General features: G+C 43.3%; 1 protein-coding gene across 1 annotated transcript in view; it reads left to right on the top strand.

Moving 5' to 3' along the window:
- The window catches only part of DGKQ (diacylglycerol kinase theta), a 513,416-nt gene that overhangs the window by 438,374 nt on the left and 54,235 nt on the right, over nt 1-20,807 (top strand). The window contains exon 20 of the mRNA XM_029602759.1: nt 9,092-9,238. Coding sequence (XP_029458619.1) covers nt 9,092-9,238 — 147 coding nt within the window. The remainder of the gene's footprint in view (nt 1-9,091; nt 9,239-20,807) is intronic.

Here is a 20,807-nt window from a genome sequence, read left to right as displayed (position 1 = left end):
CTGAAATAGGTAGCACAATCTAGGGAGAATATTCATCTTAAAAGTGGCTATACGCCCCAATCACGATATGTGGTAGCAACTCCACTCTTCCAATTCTCTATACATTTTAGATAGTAAGGGAGGATAATTAAGACTAAATAGGTCCTTATGAGCCCCAATATAAACCCCCAGATATTTTATTTTTTCTTTGGCCCACCTAAACGGGAAGACTGCTTTAAGCATTTTAACCTGGGAGTCTACAAGGGAAACATTAAGGATTTCAGTTTTATCCCAATTAAGGGAGTATCCCGAGACCCGACTAAATGATTTGATAATATCCACCACTATCGGTAGGGAGTTCACAGGGTTAGTCAATGTCAGAATCACATCGTCCGCAAACATGGCCAATTTAGAAGAGAAATTACCCACTTGGATGCCTGTAACCCCTGGAGCTTCCCTAATTTTCTGGGCAAGTGGTTCAATAAAGATAGCAAATAATAGCGGGGATAATGGACACCCCTGCCTAGTCCCTCTTCCAACTGGGAAATAAGTAGAATACCCCCCATTCACTTTTATACATGCCCGAGGCCCGGCATACAATTTTTGTATCCAATTAATGAAATAGGGACCGAAACCCATTTTTTCAAGGGTCTGAAAGAGAAATGGCCAGTGAACAAAGTCAAAGGCTTTTTCAGCATCCATAGCCATCAACAAGAAGGGGGATTTGCAACGTTTAACCCACCATACAGAGTCTATAATCTTCCTGACATTATCAGAGGCCATACGCCCTGGTATAAAGCCCGCCTGGTCTGGATGGATTAAATATGCAATATAATTATTTAACCGGTTCGCCAATATTTTAGCCAATAATTTGAGATCGATATTTAACAGTGATATAGGCCGGTAAGAGCCACACATTGTGGCGTCCCTTCCCGGCTTTGCTAGGATGGTGATACCAGCCAATTTGGAATTCGGCAACAGATTACCCCCCGTTTGGAGTGCATTAAACATTTGAGATAGGGGACCTGCCAACTCCTCCACAAAACTCTGATAAAAACGGGCAGTGAACCCGTCCAGATCAGGTGACTTATTTACCTTCAATTGCTTTATGGCATAAGAAACTTCCATAGAAGTAATTTCAACATCCAGTGATTCATAATGACTCTCAAACAATCGAGGCAGAGAAATACTTCTCAAAAAGGCCTCAATGTCAGTAGCAGCAACATCAGTGCTGCCTTGGTACAGTTTGGAGTAAAACCGAAGAAAACATTGCCTTATGTCCTCATTAGAGGTAAGTAGTGTCCCCTTTTCATCCCTGATCTTTGTAATGAGGTTCTGCATGCGTTTAGCCCTCAACTTATTAGCCAACAAAAGCCTGCAATATATGCAAGGGACCTAATTACACTAGTACAGTTTCTGATTTATGCATAAGGGCTCTGACAGTCTCCACAAATTCCTATATGTTAGGTCATGGTCCCTAGATTGAGAGTATACTTAGGAGCAGTTGATGAAAGATACTGATGAGGTAGAGGTCGAAGTGGGACATGCATCGGACCATCAGGACAATTTCTGTACAAGTGTCCTGGTTTGTGACAGTAAAAATGAATGATTTCCTTTTTGTTCCTCGTTAGAGGACTTCCCATTCCTCCATTTGCTCTTACCTCCTCAATCCACTTCCTTGATTCTTTTCTAAAATTCAGCAAGGAATTTTTAATTTCCACTAAATCACTTCATGGCCAAGGCACATACACTTGTTGTGTATAATTAGTACCTCGATTAGCACTAGATATTGTTTGAAAGGGTAATTTCCAACATATAGCTAAGCTTACCTCAGTCCTTTAATTGAATCATCAGTATGATGTCCTGAAGACCCTAACGATTTAGGGGTCTTAGCATCAATTAATGGAGATGACAACAATTCTTCTTTCCGAGATTGATCTAACAAACTACTTTTCACTTGCTGCTTATAAGCCTGTTTCCCAGATCCAGGTAACTGTTCATCTTGCTGTTTTTCCTTTCCCTCACCACAGGCCAATTCAGTATGTTGCGCTCAGCCGAGCGCACCATTTAGCACCCATTTGGCCGCACATTTTCGACGCGCATCTATTACCCCTTATACTGTATGGGATAATAGTGCCTTGAAAACCGTGTCCAAACTCGCGAAAACTAATAGCGCTCATCCCATGCAAATGCATGTTGATGGGCCTATTAGTTAGTCGCCCGGGATACTAAAAGTAAAATGTGCGCCCAAGCCGCATTTTTTACTCTCAGAAATTAACACATGCCCAAAGGCAGGCGTTAACCATAGACAGTACCGGAAAAGTGTACAGAAAAGCAGAAAAAACTGCTTTTCTCTGACTTAATATCATAGCAATTACTATCTTGGGAAGCTTGCTGGGCAGACTAGATGGACTATTTCTGCCGTCATTACTATGTTATTATGTTAAGTCGGAAGTCCCAAAGATTAAAAAAAAAACAAAAAAAAAATATCTGCCCGCCAGTCGGCAGGTTCAAAAACAGATGCTCAATTTTGCCAGCGTTTGTTTTCCAAACCCATGCCTGTCAGCGGATTTGAGAACTGATGCCAGTAAAATTAAGCGTCGGTTGTCGGACCCACTGAAAGCCGCTGCTTCCGCTAATAATGAGGTGCTAGGGACGCTAGTGTCCCTAGCGCCTCTTTATTAGCACAGGCCCTAATTTAAATAGAGAATCGCGCGCCCAGGAGAGGTGCGAGGGCGTGCGTCAGGAGCGCCGGCTCTCCCGCACTTTATATTGAATCAGCCTGCAAAAAGGTAGGTTAACAATGGGGGGCCCCTCCCCCATACCTGTTCCATGATATCTGCTGTATGGGGGAGGGCAACAGATGTTCTTAAACACTGCCCTTTCATAGTCAGAATTATCTTTTGTCACCTTTCCAAGGTATTGACTGGATGCAGAGAAGTTCTGGGATATTCTTGTAGTTTAAATAATTTTATACATAGAACATTCAATTTCTTTCTCGTTCCTTCTAAATCTGTTTTTGAGGTTTTTTTCAAAGAATCTTTAATTCCAGCATTAATAGAAATCTGATTTCATTTTTCAGCTTCTTTCATCCAAAGTGAAAAAAACATACTCTGTTTTTGATTCATTTTATTTTTCTTCTAATTTTTCTTTTAAATATAACAATTTTTCCATATTAAATGTCCCTTCTAATGGAAACTGTAATTCACAATTATCTTTAGTCAAGCCATGCCATAATTTACATACATTTTATCTATTTGTTGGTGATTAGACGATTTTCCTCTGTGCCATGAGGCGAGCTCTGAGAAAATGTTCTTCCCATGTTTTAAAAGGTAAAATATCACATGTGTCAGTTTCTTATCTCATACAATCTTTCATAACCTACATTAATCAGTAAAAATGATGTCTTAGCAAAAATCTTCATTTTCTCATATCTTCTCCTCTACTGCCTCTACTGTCCATCTTTAAAATCACTACTCAAGATTTTACAGCAAGTTACCTTTTACCAAAAGCTTCTGAACTATCAGTGTACATGTGATTGTAAATCATATTTATAATCAACTCTCAGAAAGACTCAATACTCTCATCATTTATATTCCTAGCACCTTCTAGGAATAGAATCAGTGCACAATTTGATTGCTCATCAGGAAGACTTGATACTCCCTCATATATTTATTACCTCTCTCCCTCGAGAGGGATATAAAACAAAAGCCGGCTGTTTCTAGGGTGCCCCTAGCACCATAGCAAACCACAACGAAAAGCTGAAGTCTCCATATTTCTCCCCCACCAATGCAACACAAACTGGTCTGGCATTTGCTCCTAAATCACCAACCTTTCATCCCTTTTGATTGTTTATTAGTCTGGCATCTATTTGCCCGACTACGTTTGACTATCTCCATCATCAGGCTTTAGCCTTGCTTGCCACTACTCCCAGACTGCTGCCAGCCCTGACTCAAGCTTGCTCTACAACACCTCTTCAGCCTACATCCTGGACTTAGCCTATTAAGGTTTTGGCCTGCTCTTGCTCGGACGCCCCCCTTCTGATCCTTTGGGGCCCGAGTCTTCGGACACTACCTCATCCAGTACTAGACTGTATCATCTCTCTACTGCTGTCTCTGGGCTGCCCTCGATCACTTCATGGATGACATACGGAGGCCCACCTAAGTCCAGCTGGCCCCGGCACCCAAAGGCTCAACCTGCGGGGAACGAAGGCTGGTATTGGTGAAGCACCAGCTGGCCTCCGACCATCAGCCCACTTCACCTGCTGACGGTGGGGACTCGTAGGTCCCTACCTATGGGTTGCATCAACCCCATCTCAGTCCAAGGGTCCACCTCTGGCGCAACAGGTCGCAAAGGCCATGGACTCGGCGGAGCCGCGCGCTCTCCAGGGCCTTCCTGGCCTGGCCTCCAAAGTACAAGAACAGCAGCAGTATCTTGAGGCATTGGCCTCCTCCATTGAACATCTCCACACCCAGCTTCATGCCCTAACTAGCAACCCATTTCCAGTACCGGCTTCTTCTCATCAACAGCCATCTCCTTCCACTCCTAGAGCCTTGTTGCCCTACCAGCTCCACCACATTTCAATGGTGACTCCAAACTCTTCAGAGGGTTTATTAACCAATGCTATATGCAATTTGCTCTTCAGCCCTCTGTCTTCCAAGATGAATTAACCAAGGTCACCTGTATCTTGTCTATTCTCGAAGGGAAGGCGCTGGCCTGGGCTTCTCCCTTGTGAGAGCGATCAGACTCCCTTCTAAGGGAGCTGTCTTGGTTCGTGGCCGTGTTTCGATGGACCTTTGATGATCCTGGGCGGCATGCTGTGGCAAGCACTAGTTTGTTACATCTTCGTCAAGGTCAAAGAAGTCTATTCGACAACACAATAGAATTTCTGACTTTAGCTTCTGAACTCACTTGGCAGGAAGACTGCCTACGAGCCATCTACCTGAATGGACTATCCCCGCAGCTGAAGGATGAGCTGGCTGCACGGGAGCTCCCTTCCTCTCTTGAGGACCTTATAGACTTGATGGGCCGAATTGATCATCGTCTCCAAGAGCGTCACCGGGAGAATCAGATGCCCAAGAAGCCCTCTCGGGTTCATTCCCGTTCGCCACCCACCACCAACCCTGCCTCCGTTAGGGTCTCTATTGTGGCCAAGATGGAAGAGCCCATGCAGTTGGGCCATGGGCGGCTGTCCCTGGAAGAGCGCATCTGGCGGAGACAAACAGGCCTGTGTCTATATTGCGGAGCACCTGGCCACCATCTGCAGGTCTGCCCTGTCCGTCTGGGAAACTTCCCGGCCTAAGTTCAGTTGGGGTCCTGAACTTGGGAGCAACATCACCGGCCCCACAGTTATCTGTACCAGTCACCTTGATCTGGGACTCCCGGTCTTTTCCAGTTCTTGCTCTGGTGGATTCCGAAGCAGGAGGCAATGTTATCCTCAACTATCTAGTTCAACTACTGGGTATAAAAACCCGCCCTCTGGAGACTTCCTTGTGCATTGCTTCCATCTATGGAGAACCGCTACACAGTCGAATATTCCTGACCACAGAGCCAGTTCAACTTTGTACTTGCGCCCTCCACACAGAAGAAATTGAATTACTGGTACTGGAGAAATCCATTCATCCGGTAGTCTTAGGACTACCCTGGCTCAAACAAAAAAAAAAAGCCAAGATGGCACTGTAGGAGAGGTTGTGCATTGCAAGAATTCCAGACTTCCTGCTAAAGTTTTGCCTTTTTTCTTCTTCTAAAGTATGGTTAAGAATAAAGGAAGATCGAAGACTTACGCTGTGCTTCAGTTTCCCTTCAGTAGAGGAATCAGTAGATTCCTTTGTAATGCATTTCTAGCAGGATTCAGGGCTCAGTTGTCAGGGTGTTCAGAGGTGGGGGCGGAGAGGGGAAAGTGGACCCTTGTCTGCCGTGGACTGGAGTGTGTTAGTCAGCCCTGTGCCTCTGCTATTCCAGCGCTGACTGATGACATCAGCATGCTATATTTGGCTGCAGGGAGCTGTGGGTGAAGAGATTGCAGGAACTATGGCTGGAAAAGTAAGATTATCAATGGGAATGGCATCCTCAGATTGTAGGCTGTAGGAAACCAGGTACCATCAGCAAACTTGGACAGTCGACAGGAGTTGCAGGGCAGCTTTCATATGGAGAAACCTATTACATTCACGCTAGAGGAGATCTGAAAGGTGATATTTTGGGACTTGACAAGTCACTTAAAGGTGAATTTTCAAATCACCATAAAAATTAGCATATAGGTGCACATGTAGCTGCTACTCATGTAATCCATATTTTATAAACATCCATAATAGATAACGCATTTTTACTTTTGTGCGCAGATGTATGCATGTAAAAAAGGGGTGGTTTAGAGGTGTTCCTGGACAGAGCCAACAATTACATACGAAAGTTGCTATTTTAAAAGACACATGCATACATTTTCCAACTTGCATAATTTTACACCTGCTAGTTATCTGACGTAAGTGATATTAAACGTGTTTATTGTGTAATACTGACTGGGTAGGAGGTCTTGAAGAACTGGGGGGAGTTGAGTCAGAAGAATCAAGATTGTCTTGATGACCTGGAGAAGGACTGGGCAAATTAGTAAACTAGTTAAACTGGCAATTTTACTCATGCGACTAGCTACAGAATAAAAAATATTTTGCAAAAAAAAAAAAAAAAGAAATACACCAATTACAATTGTAAATCTCAGCTCATGCAAGTAAAATATATGCGTGTAAAATATATGCACTAATAGTTTAAAAATAAGTAGTAAAGTACGCATGTTCTGTGCATTGAAATACATGGTTTCAATGCATTGCATGTATTCGCGCATTGGCCTGCATGCACTCATATGTTGTGGGGTAAACTTACACAAATTTTATAACATGCGTATACACACATATTATAAAATACCATGGCAAAACTATATGTGGTCACATACAAGTGTATATGCTGCCATGCGCAATTCTTTTAAGTTATTATCCTCCAAATGTCCAGATTTCTTTGGTGTTGGACAATTCTTAGTCTTTGAAGAATATAAATAAATTGTATTTTTTATTTTATTTATAAACTGTATATCCCTCGAATGCCTAAGCTCTAAGCGGCATCACATACATAATAAATAAAACTGAACAAAAAATAAGTTTACTTCTAAAGCACAGAATAAGTACTATGTAAATATTACAAGCCTGTATCTGCAGTTGCCATGCTGACTAAAGGAATGCTTGTCTGAACAAATGTTTTTAATTGCCTTTTAAATTCTTTTCAGTCTGAGACACAGTTCTTGAAAAAATGAATTCCAGGTTACAGAGCCAGCCATCGAAAATGTTTCCTTTCCTAATTTCGGTGAAACACAAGTGGTGATGGCACGTCCAGTAGGCCATGTTTCATTGACCTAAGAGCTCTAGAAGGATTATAAATCCACAACAAGGAATTTGCTCATGGGAAGGAGTCCAGGACAAGAAATTTGTGAATCATCATGTCTGTTTTATAGATTATTCACCATCGTTATGGTAACCAATATAGCTCCAATAATGTTGGAGTAATATGCTCCCTCATACTACTGCCGGTTATAAGACAAGCAGCCACATTTTGCAGGATTTGAAGGGAATGTATCAGAGTCATGGAAAGACCAATGCACATTGCATTGTAATAGTCAAATGAGTTATTACAGCCTGAACTACTGTTCTGAAATCATTGTAAAATAAGAGTGATTTCATAACATGAGATATGCTTAGAGGAGCTTAATAAGTGAGTTGATGGGGTTGAGAAGCAGATTGAGAAATATTTGGAGCTCGAGAAGCAATTATTAGAGATAATTTACAGGATATTTGTGCTCTAAAATGGAGAATATATACAACGTAGTTATTTATTTATTTAAAATCTTTTCTATACCGTCGTTAAGTTAAATACCATCACAACGGTTTACAGGAAGGCACATAAAATAATGATGATAAATGTATAGGAACATACATTCTAGACAGGTGCCATTAAGATTCGGTTACATAGTTTTATGATCAATACTATTTGGTGAATGTGGTAAATCTTGTCCTTTTATACAGGTATTTTATTTACAAGTATAATTTTATAAGTTGTATATTTTATGTTAGCAGTAAGATAAAATAATAAAATGTGCACAAATTAGGTGCTGTGTGCAGATGTTCTACTGCCTGTCCCCCTTCTACTTTCTTTTCCCCATTCTCTTTGTGATAAGCTAGTTGAAAAAGCCAAGTTTTTAAACTTAATTTGATGCTGAAATTTATTTTTTATACATTTTCCTAAAATTCCTTTGGTGTCTGCTTTAGAAATGTTTTAAGCATTGTCTGACTGAAATTCTTAAGGTTTGCTCTCAGTCGTTACCCTGGTAACAAAAATATATTATCTTCCTCAACTATTAAAAAAAAAAAAAAAAAGCAACTGAAGGTATGCAGGGTAAACTGTCTCATATTTCTGAGGAGAGCCTGGATTTAAAAGCTTTTGGGGAAGCATCTGATGAGGGATTAAATCACTTCAGCAACTCTAATTGTATCAACAACACTTGAGCTGAACAGAAACTAGTTGCTTAGACCAGTGAGGGGAACCATGCCTGAAGATGAAGGTCAAAGTTTTCTCCAATGTTTCTAAGGCAAACACAGTTTCTGCTCTTAAGACTCAGAGTAACTCAGCTAGGCATATGTTTTGAACTAAAAGTTCCATGTAAATGCTATTAGTAGAAAAATGCTTCCTTTTTATATTCTTTGAGCCTAACAGTTAAACTTTCCCTGAATGATAACACAGAGCATGAAAAACAAGCTCAGGTTCCATCAACTTTGGTATTAGAGTAAATTCTTTGTTTTGTTTCTTTCCCTTTTTAAATAGATATTTAATCTCTCTTATGGTACATTTCTTATTAGCATAATTACTTATTGATGTGCAGAACTGGCTTCCACTATAATTGTGATTTGTTAGTGAGGTTTTTTTTTCTATTCTTGTGATATTATTAACTATGCCTGCTTACTTGCTTAAACTCATGATTTCTTCTCAAGATTTTATTGAATCTTTATATTAAATGCATGATAAACAAAATGTAAAAAAATACATTTCAAAACATCTGAAAACACTTTACTGTTCTTAGGTTTCACAACAAGGGAGTGTATGTCAGAGCTGGATTGCAGAAGATAAGTCACAACAGAAATCTTCATAATAATCTAAAACTTCAAGTGGACCAGCAAGAAGTGGAGCTGCCAAATATTGAGGGCCTTATTTTCCTTAATATCCCCAGGTAAACAGTGAGAATTATATAGTGTATTTTCACAAGTTAATGTATTGAACAGTTAACATCCTGTATCTGTTCCTTTTGAGATACGGTCTCCAGAACTGAACACAGTACTCCAGGTGAGGCCTCACCAAGGACGTGTACAAGGGGATTATCACTTCCCTTTTCCTACTCTATATCCCTCTCTCTATGCAGCCCAGCATTCTTCTGGCTTTAGCTATCGCCTTGTTACATTGCTTTGCCATCTTCAGATCACTAGATACAGTCACCCCAAGATCTCTCTCCTGCTCTATACACAGCAGCCCTTCACTTGCCATTGCATACATTTTTTTCAGATTACCGCACCCCAGATGCATGACTCTGCACTTCTTGGCCTTGAATCCCAGTTGCCATATGTTTGACCACTCTGCAAGCTGCCTTAAAGCTCATCTCATTCTCTCCACTCCTTCCAGCATGTCCACTCTGTTGCAGATCTTAGTATCATCTGCAAATAGACAAACTTTACCTTCTATCCTTTCCGCAATGTTGCTCACAAAGAACCGGTCCCAACACACTGATCCCTGCAGCACTCCACTTAACACCATTCTTTCTTCAGAGTAGGTTCCATTTACCATCATACGCTGCCTTCTATCCGTCAACCAGTTTGTAATCCATGCCACCATCTTGGCACCCACTCCCAAGCTTCTCATTTTTTTCATGAGTCTTCTATATAGGACTGTATCAAAGGCTTTACTAAAATCCAAGTAAATCACATCAAGCGCTCTTCCCTGATCCAATTCTCTAGTCACCCAAAGAAATCAATCAGATTCAACTGATAGGACCTTCCCCTTGTGAATCCATGCTGTCTCAGATCTAGCAACCCACCAGATAGTAGGTAGTTCACTATCCATTATTTTTCTCCATTAATAATAGTCTCCATTCATTTTCTTACCATTGAGGTGAGGCTAACTGGCCTGTAATTTCAAGCCTCCTCTCTGCTCCCATTCTTGTGAAGGGGGACTACCACCGACCTTCTCCAATCACTTGGCACCACTCCCGTTTTCAGGGATCTATTGAATAGGTTACTCAGCGGACCCACCAGCACATCTCTGATCTCCCTCAGTATCCTAGGATGAATTTCATCAGGCCGCATGGCTTTGCCCACTCAAAGTTTTCCCAGCTCCATACAATCTCTTCCGTAAACGGGGTTTTGTCTGCTCCATCCCCATCCACAGACTTGTTAACTAGCGACAGTCCTTTGCCAGGGTCTTCCTTAGTGCACACCAAACTGAAGTATTTGTTTAATATCTCCGCCTTTTCTTCATCTCTTTCCACACATTAATCCTTCACACCTTTCAGTTTCACTATACCACTTCGGACCTTTCTCCTTTCTCTGATGAATCTGAACAATATTTTATCACCTCTCTTAACTTCTTTGGCAATCCTTTCTTCCGCCTGATTTTTTGCTTTCCTGATTACTTTCTTCATCTATCTCAGTTTAACCAGATGTTCTTCCCTGTGTTCCTATTTTTGGGATCCTTTATATTTCTTGAATGCTGTTCTTGTTATTTCAGCCACCTCCTTTGAGAACCAGGTAGGTTTCTTATTTCTCCTGCTTTTGTTTACTTTTCTAACATATAGATTAGTGGCCTTTGAAATTGCTCCTTTTAGTTTGGCCCATGGTTGCTCCACTTCTTCCATTTTCTCCCAGTCTTCAAGTTCCACCTCCAGGAATTTCCCCATTTCAACAAAGTCCTTATTTTTGAAGTTGTGTGACTTCAGTGTTTTCTATTTGCGATATCAAACCATACTGTTTGATGATCACTGGTGCTGAGGTGGACCCCGGACATTTGAGACACTATCCCTGTTTGTGAGCACTAAGTCGAGAATAATTCCCTCTCTCGTGGGTTCCATAACCATCTGTTTGAAAACAGCCCCTTGCAGGGCATACACTAACTCTCTACTTTTGTTAGATTCCGCAAAAGGGATCCTCCAGTCTACATCCAGCAGATTAAAATCTCCAATTAACACTTCTCTCTTCCTTCCAACCTTTTGGATATCTTCTACCAGCTCTCTGTCTAGTTCTTGGTGAGGCCTCATCTGGAGTACTGTGTTCAGTTCTGGAGACCGTATCTCAAAAGGGACAGAGACAGGATGGAGGCAGTTCAGAGAAGGGCGACCAAAATGGTGGGAGGTCTCCATCAAATGTCTTATGAGGAGAGGTTGAAGGACTTATATAAGTATACACTGGAGGAGAGGAGGAGCAGGGGAAATATGATACAGACCTTCAAATACTTGAAAGGTTTTAATGATGCATGATCACCACAAACCTTTTCTGTAGGAAGGAAATCAGTAGAACTAGGGGCCACGAGATTAAACTCCAGGGAGGACGACTCAGAATCAATGTCAGGAAATATTTCTTTACGAAGAGGGTGGTGGATGCCTGGAATGCCCTTCTGGAGGAGGTGGTGAAGACAAAAACGGTGAAAGATTTCAAAAGGGCATGGGGTAAACACTGTGGATCCCTAAAGGCTAGAGGAGAGGAATGAAGTAAGAAGCATGGGGGAGGCTTGCTGGTGTGGCGGCTACTACCCTTAATCAATAAGCTTTCATACTGTTGATGCAACGACATCATTGAACTGTAACAGTCTGTGATAACAAATAAGCATGGGGGTAACTTCCTTGATGCAGCGGTTACTACCCGTAACCAATAACCCTGATACTACACTTCTGATGCAACTCCAACATTGCTCTCTACTTCAGTAGCAGGGGGTGGAGGGAAAATGGGCTCAAAACAGTAACCAATAAGAGCCCTGACCTTGGCAGTCTGGGAAACTGATAAGTATGGGAATTTGCTGGGCAGACTGGATGGGCTGTTTGGTCCTTTTCTGCCATCATTTCTATGTTTCTATGTAACATTTATGGCTGTCTATTAAGCTGCTTTAAAATTAGAAGGTAATAAATGTTAATCCATGGTTCACTATGGTATTTTCTACCCTAATGAGAGGCAGTTTGCAGCCAAATATTGTTGCGTGTCCCGCCCACGGCAGGCCTGCAACCAGGCCTACTTATCTCCATCGCCCGGCTCCCGGACCCGGCCCGTCCTCACTGGCGGCAGTAGGCAGCCACTTGCGCTCCCGCACCCCCGCTGCCTCCTCGGCCGTTCCTTTCTCCTCTGCGGACCTCCCCGGCTCCCGGCGGGTCTCCCCACATGTGCCGCGGGGATACAATGCCATCCAGTGTCCTGCCTCTTCTAGGCCTGCTCGAGTGCGCCTTGCCAACATTTAAAGGGGCCGCACCGGGAAACTAACCTGCGGCCCCAGATGATGACATCATCGGGCCCTGCTACTTAAGGCAGGGCCCGCCACTCATTGCTCGACCTTGTTCCTGACTTCGTTTCTGGTTCCTGTTCCTGACTCCGTTCCTGGTTCCTAGCTTTTGCCTTGGCCTGATTACTGGCTTTGACCCTTGCTATGTTTGGACCACACTCAGGACTGATTACCGGCTTTGACCCTTGCTACGTTTGGACCACATTCAGAACTGACTACCAGCTTTGACCCTTGCCTCGCTGTACCTTGTCTCGCTCTGCCGCCTGCCCCTATTCCAGCCTGTTCCTGACTATGCCTCTGGTATCTCCCTGGACTTGGCTTTACTAGGCTTCAGCCTTCTGCTGCCCGGGCGTCACCTACTCTTGTTCTGGCCTGTCCTTTCCACCCGGGCCTCTGGATCCTTGCCTCATCTGGACCTGCCTCGGTCTCTCCGATACCTCTACTGGTTCCTGGCTACCTGCTACATCTTCCATTGGGAGTCCTCTGTCTGTACCAGAAACCCGAGCAATGTCGGAATATATCCAAGAGAACCTAGCAAAAGGTTTCATCCGTCCCTCCAGGTCGCTCGCGGGCACGGGCTTGGGCTTTTTCTTCGTCTCAAAGAAGGACCATGCATCAATTACCACGGCTTAAATGCCATTACAGTAAGGACAGATATCCTCTACCTTTATTCCCAGAGCTATTTGACTGCCTTTAGGGCGCCACCATCTTCACTAAGCTAGAGCTGCGAGGCGCTTATAATCTGGTCCGCATACATCCTGAAGACATTTGGAAAACAGCATTCAAAACCAGGGACGGAGACTACGAATACCTCATAATGCCATTTGGACTCTGTAATTCCTCTGCGGTATTCCAATGCATGATAAATGAAATCTTCAATGACCTTCTGTTCACCAAGGTCGTCATGTACTTAGACGACATCCTTATCTTTTCCAAAGATCTGATCACTCACCGTGCCAATGTCTCACAGTGCTTCAACACCTACAGGAGAACCGCCAAGCTCAATAACTGCCTTTTTGAAAGGTTGAGCTTGCCTTTTCTAGGCTACATCATCTCCCAACGTGGCTTCATGATGGATCCCAGCAAGTTAAAAGCATCCAGGAATGGCCTAGGCCTGTGGGCCTCCGTGCGCTCCAGAGGTTCTTAGGATTTACCAATTACTTTTGCCATTTCATCGGGAATTACTCCCTGTTAGTGGCGCCCCTCACGGCCATAACCCATAAAGGCAGGACACCAAAAATTGGTCTCCTGAAGCCCTCGCTGCCTTCCAAGGATGCCTTCCTTTTGGGTCCTTGTCTATGCCACCCAGATCCGAACTGCCCCTTCATTGTAGAAGTGGATGCCTCTGCCATAGGGGCTGGGGAGGTTCTGAGTCAACACTCGACCAAAGGAGTCCTTCATCCATGCTCGTTATACTCTCGGAAGTTCTCCCTCGCCGAGCAAAATTACAGTATAGGGGATCGAGAACTGCTTGCCATCAAGCTCACCCTCAAAGAGTGGCGCCCCTGGTTGGAGGGTACCCAGTTCAAGTTTACGATCTTCACTGATCAGAAAAATCTCGAGCCTCTCCGACATGCCCAGTGTCTCAACGCTTGCTGGGCATTATTCTTTTCCCGAATCAACTTCGAACTCCGCTATCGTCCCACGGAGAAAAACCTCCAAGTTGGAAGCCTTATCCCGCTCCTTCCATCCTGAAGACACCCAATACAAGCCATGTTGTTATCGATCCTGCTCGCATCTGTCTATCCGCTATCATGACAGTTCCAGCCGAGAAGACCGTGGTACCTCGCCAGCTCCGAGATAAGGTCTTGCTCTGGGCGCACGATTCCATGTTTGCTGGTCATCCGGGACGCACCCACCATGTCCTCCAATACCCACGCCTGCGTGGACTCCTGTCCAACATGCGTCCAACAGAAGCCACCAGTGTGGCGCCCTTGGGGACTACTCCAACCTCTGCCAGCACCCGAAGAGCCCTGGACCCACTTGTCCACAGATTTTATAGTGGACCTTCCAGCCTCGAAGGGGAATATGGTCATCTGGGTCATCATGGACCAGTTTTCCAAAATTGCTCATTTTGTTCCTTTACCTGCTTTACCATCAGCCCCTGAGCTAGCACATCTTTTTTTTCTCATGTGTTTTGCCTGCATGGCCTGCCCATGGACATCGCCTCCTATAGAGGTCCCCAGTTTGTTGCCCGCTATTGGCACTCCTTGTGTAAGACGTTCGGGATCACCATCAGCTTGACTACCGCATACCACCCTCAAGCCAACGGCCAAGCGAAGCAGATGAACCGCTCCCTCAAAAGTTTCCTCCGTGCCTACTCCAATGACCAACAGGACAACTGTGCGGAGTTGCTTCCTTGGGCCAAATTCTCCCATAACTCCCACATTGCAGCAGCCACCGGAGTCTCTCCATTCTCACTTGTGTATGGCAAACAACCCCGGCTTCCTTTGCCAATCCATATCTCGGTACCCTCACCCACGGCCCAGGCCAAGGCAGACACTCTCCAGGCCCTTTGGACTCGGACCAACCTTTGTCTGCACCAGGCCGCTGCATGAGCTAAGAAGTCCACGGATACTCATTGCCGACCGGTTCCAGAGTTTCAGACGGGCCAAAAGCTTTGGCTAAGTACCCGATACATCTGGCTCAAGCTCCCTTCGCAACAGTTCGCCCCTAGACCCTTTCCGGTCACCCGACGCATTGGACCAGTGACTTACCAGCTCCATCTCCCACCAACCTTAGGAATACACAATTCATTTCATGTCTCTTTGCTTAAATCATTGGTACTCTCTTGGCCCTTCGCAAAACTTCTGACCCTTCCCAGGTTGCTTCTGAAGCCGATGACATGTATCAGATTCGTGAAGTCCTCGATGTACGAAGAAAAGGCCACTGGTTTGTTCTATTTGCCCAGTAGGTGGCGTATTATTGTTCTAGAGCCTGATGTAATGTTTGCCTTGCTGCCTTTTCATAGATAAGGTTTCTGCTGTTTTGAGTCCTGAGAGTTACTGCTGTTATGGTATGGTAAGGTTCTAGGTATTTATTATTATTATTTTTGCAGGGGTTTGTGTTACTCACAAAGAATTCGACAGTGAAGGGAATTTGTTTTGCTGTCACTAACGTGACACAGAAATTTGAAATTTTTTTTGCATGTCCTAGTTCTCTTCTGCACCTGTTGCAAATCTTTTCATGATGATTAGTTTGATTATTGATGTTTTATTGTAGTTATGATATTCTCTGCATTTTTTGAAAGATGATTCATAAAAGTAGTATTGATATTTATTTATTTATTTGGCATTTTTATATACCGATATTCTTGTAACAAGTTACAAATCACCTCGGTTTAATTTGTTTTATTACGTGATTCTGCTTGATGATTAAGTGTTTTACTTTTTACATTTTATTGTCTATAGACTACAATAAATATAAAATAAATAAATACAGATTAATAAGGCATTTTTAATGTTGGTAATTGCTCGAAGTAATACAGTTAAAATATTTTTAAATGTCACTCATGCAGACTACTCAGAAATCCATTGTAGGGTGCATGCTAAGGCACTATTTGTCAATAAAGAGAACAATTAGTAGGGCCTAGATCTTTATGTCTACTGCCCACCCATGTTAACCATGCCATACCATGCCATGCCAGTTCTGACTACGCCACTGGCATATATGTGCATAATTTTCTGGTTTTAAATAAGAGTTGCTCGTGCTCGGCTCATGTACTTGTATATATATAGGCCTTTTTACACAAGCAACTCTTTTAAAATTCACCTCTATATATGAGGCATTTTAATTTAAGATTTATTAATTTCCTCAAGCTGCTCATGGTTTCCCCTTTAGTGCTATTTAAGAAATACCTGGTACACGTTCTTAAGGTACCTGAAAATGGTATACGTCCAGTGAGTAAAATCTGTTATCTACCAGGAGGTAAGAAAGTAGAGCTAGAAGGCAATATACTGAGGAAGTGTCCTTTGATATCCTGGGATGAAAAGAAAAGAATAGATGCCTGTAGTCTAAAATAAATCCTTTATTGAGGTGGAGACACAAGGGTAGCCCGACTCTGGCCGAGTTTCGCCGTCACAATACGGCTGCCTCAGGGGCTTACATCAATCGTCTTGGGTTCATCAATCATATACAAGACGATTGATTTAAGCCCCTGAGGCAGCCGTATTGTGACGGCGAAACTCGGCCAGAGTCGGGCTACCCTTGTGTCTCCACCTCAATAAAGGATTTATTTTAGACTACAGGCATCTATTCTTTTCTTTTCATCCTGACGGCTATCATAGATTGCCTTCCTTTGTGTTTTCTGGGTCCTTTGATATCCTGGACCTGTTTTTCTGGAGAAATTGGTAGAGGAAGAAATCAAGAGGGAATCGCTTTTGGTCTCTTTTGTGTTTGATCAAGATAAGGATTCTATTTTTTGTCTTTATTTTTGGAGGAAAGATCTGGGTATTTCCAGGTTTATGTAAAAAAAAAAACCAGATAGTCATAAAGAATTTGTGTAAATGCGCCAGGAGGTTATATCCCCAGGAGCATTTTTTGATGTCCATTTTCCTTATCTAAGAATAATTAAATTTCAGAAAGTTGCATATACCTTTTTCAAACCCTCACAGCTTTGGGTTAGATTTTATAAATCTGCGCCTGCGCGTACTTTTGTTCGCGCACCAGGCGCAAACAAGAGTATGCGGGATTTTAATAGATACATGCGTAGCCGTGCATAACCATTAAAATCCGGGGTCGGCATGCGCAAGGCTGCCCAAAACCGGCAGCCTGCGCGCACCAAGCCGCGCAGCCTGCCTCCGTTCCCTCCGAGGCCGCTCCGAAATCGGAGCAGCCTCGGAGGGAAATTTCCTTCCACCTCCCCCCACCTTCCCCTCCCTTCCCCTACCTAACCCACCCCCCCAGCCCTATCTAGACCCCCCTACCTCTTGTTGTACAAGTTACGCCTGCCCAAAGCAGGCATAACTTGCGCGCGCCGGGCTGGCTGCTGGCATGCGATTCCCAGGCCCGGGAGCCATTTCGGAGGCCTCGGCCATGCCCCCGAAACGCCCTCAGGCCGGAACCACGCCCATGGCCCCGTCCCCAAATGGCGCGCTGCCGCGACACACCCCCGACACCCCCCACCAGGAAAGCCCCGGGACACGTGCGCTGCCGAGCCTACTCAACATAGGATCGGCGCGCGCAGGGGGTACTTTGGCCAGGTTTTCGGGGGGGTACACGCGTATCTTGCACGCGTACCCCTTTTCAAAATCTGGCCCTTTGTCTTTTCTTGGACTCAAGAAGATGGCAAGAGAAGGTGAAGTGGGAACTTGTTGAAATTATACATTAGGTACTTAATTACAGCAGGTCATGGCTCATTGTTAATTTTCTTATATTTTCTTTCTTTTCCTTCAAGCCATACCCTTACTGCTTTATTTTTTCCTGAATCCTTTTTATAGTGAACTACTTGGAGATCTATGGTTTTTTTAGGTTTAAAGTATTCTGTTTTCTTCAGTTTATTATTATTTATGTAAGAACTCCTTTTTCTGTTTTTTTTTGTAGAAATACAAATTTAAAAAAATAGTAAAATTCTTATCCAACATAATAAAAAAAAAAATGCAACCGGTCGAGGTGTTGTCTGAGTCGGAAATGAGTTGATTTTTAAATCACTATAGATGAGTAGAATGTACATTTAGATAACTCTGTGCTGATCTCAAAGGGGTCAACAGAAACTTTCACAAATTACTGTCCGGACAATGCAGCTGCTTTCTCCTGTTCATATGTTCATATTTTACTAGTCAAAATAATACAAATATAATCATGGTCTTGGAAAAAAAAGTAAGTTTGCTTATCTATAAACAGGGTTCTCTGATGACAGCAGAATGAATCAGCCATAATGTGCAGGGTAACATCATCCGATGGTGCTGACACAGAACCAGCTTTCAGAGCTCAAATCTTACAGAGAATGCACAGGCATTCCCACATGTGCATGTTACCTTCTGAGCCCCTCATTTTCTTCCAGAGCTTACTCATTAATGAGGTAGATGACTCTTCAGGGCTGTGGATAGTAAATATGGCTGATTTCCTCCTGCTGTGTACGAAGAACCCTATTTACAGATAAGAACTTACCCATGCCTTGACCATAATCTGGAATTTGACATTGCCTGGACTTCCTTGATCCTTGTCTGCTGCCTGCCTCAACAACTGCCTGTCTGTTAACCTTGCCTGTCTTCTCTCTATGGGACCCTTGCCAAAGTCCTGCCAGCCTCAGACCCCAAAGGCTAAACCTGCGGGGGAAAAGGCTGATATAGGTGAAGCTCAGTTCTGGTCCTCGAGAGTCTGCCTTCTATCAGTGAGAGCCCTAGCATCAATCTCACCACAGCACAAGGACTCACACACCGTGACAGATTGCTGAGACCTAGAGCTTGGTGGACTTGTCCTCAGCCCAGGCCATTCCTGATCTGGCCCTCCAAGCAGCAGAAACAGCGAAATCAGATTGCAGGCCTTCTCCAAGGTCTGGCCAGTCGGATGGATGCCATAATGCCCAGTTTCCAGCACCGGCACTGCCTGCACCCCATTATTAAAAAGAGATCAAGGGCCAGACTAAAAGGAATGCTCCCTGGTATAATTCCAAGTTAAGGGAACTAAAAAGAGCAGTTAGGAAAAGGGAAAGGGCCTGGAGGAAATATTCTTCCCCTAAATCTTTAGCAGCTTACCGATCCCAGCTTTTTAAGGATCGAATCAAGATCTCCAATGCAAATAAAGACTTCTTTGGAAAAAAAAAATACTTGACTATGTATTTAAACCTAGGATGCTTTTCACATAGGTGCATGACCTCATTAAGTCCCTCATGTTATTTTGGATAAAACCTGTAATGATTTTGCTAATTTTTAAAAAAATAAAATAACCAATTTAATTGACAACATAGCGCCACTATCCCAACAAATGATTACTTTTCCTAATGTTCCAGATCATAATTGGTCTGAATTCGAGAAGAGTACTGTTTCTTCTAGCCTTTTCTGCATCAGGGAGTAATATCTAATAGCCTCATCTACATGGAATTTACATGTGATGAGCATTATTGGCTACACATTTGTTTGGACTTGCGCTTTGGACGTGCTAATCTCCTTATTGCATTGGGTGATATGCTAGCGTATCCAAAACGCACTCAACCATGCATGAACTTGTGCGCTAGGCTTAGCGCACTTTATTGCATTGGCCGGTGAGTAAACAGTTTGTGTTTCAGCCACAATATTAAAATTAATTCTCCTATCCTGGCCCTTACCTTGGCTTTCCATGATTTTCCCACTCTAATTACTAAATTCACACACACACACAATTCTCGTTCACTCTGAATTATGTGCCTCTCCTCTCTCTGCTTTCTACTAGTGATTTCTGTCAATTTAGAGCAGGCTCTTGAAGAGCTAAGGTGAAAAACCCTTCTGTTCTCTTTGCCAATTGTCATACTGAATGATTCTAAACTGTAACTCTCTAGAGGGATCCTTACACTGATGATGACATCAGCTTAAGTAGTTCCTAGTGATTATTTGAAAACAAGTTTTAATATATTTTTATCATAGTGGTACCCCCTTTCTTTATATTAAGTTGCTGGAATAAACTTTTAAAAATTTTTGAGCATTTTGAAGAATTTATATAAGGTCTAGATTAATTGGCTGGGAACTAAGGCATATACTTCCATCTGCTTTTTTACTGTAGCCCCTCACCCTCTTCTCACAAAATGGTGGAGATTGGTTAATTTGCAAACTGTACTGACTGGAATTCACAGCAGCACTGCTTTGAAATCGAGAGTGCAGTTTCAAAAACCTGGATTGGATCAGATGTTTTAAATGAACCAGAGTCCCATTTGCCCCAAAATTTTATTCTTGAACCAATTTTTTCCTTCCCAACTAGTTCTATTATCCAATTTAAAGTGACTCAGTGTTTTCCAATATGAAAGACCCTAAATCCAGGGCAAAAAATAGACACATGTCACATGGTAATAAAATCACTTCTTCTCCAACAAATTTTTCCCAAAGAAAAAGTGGGGTAGATTTTCAAACATACGCTCGGGCGTACATGTGCGCACATTACCCGGCGCGCACACATGTACGCCCGATTTTATAACATAACGCGCGCAGGTGTGCGCATGTTATAAAATTGGAGGTCAACGCGCACAAGGGGGTGCACACAAGGGTACCTTGCACGAGCCGACACCCGCGGGCTTCCCCTGTTACCTTCCCCTCAAACTAACCTTCCCACCCCTTCCCCAACCTAATTTTTGTCTCACC

Source organism: Rhinatrema bivittatum, chromosome 1, assembly GCF_901001135.1.
Source record: "Rhinatrema bivittatum chromosome 1, aRhiBiv1.1, whole genome shotgun sequence".
NCBI lineage: Eukaryota > Metazoa > Chordata > Amphibia > Gymnophiona > Rhinatrematidae > Rhinatrema > Rhinatrema bivittatum.
Note: the sequence above shows the minus strand (reverse complement) of the source record. Positions and strands in the feature narration are given on the sequence as shown.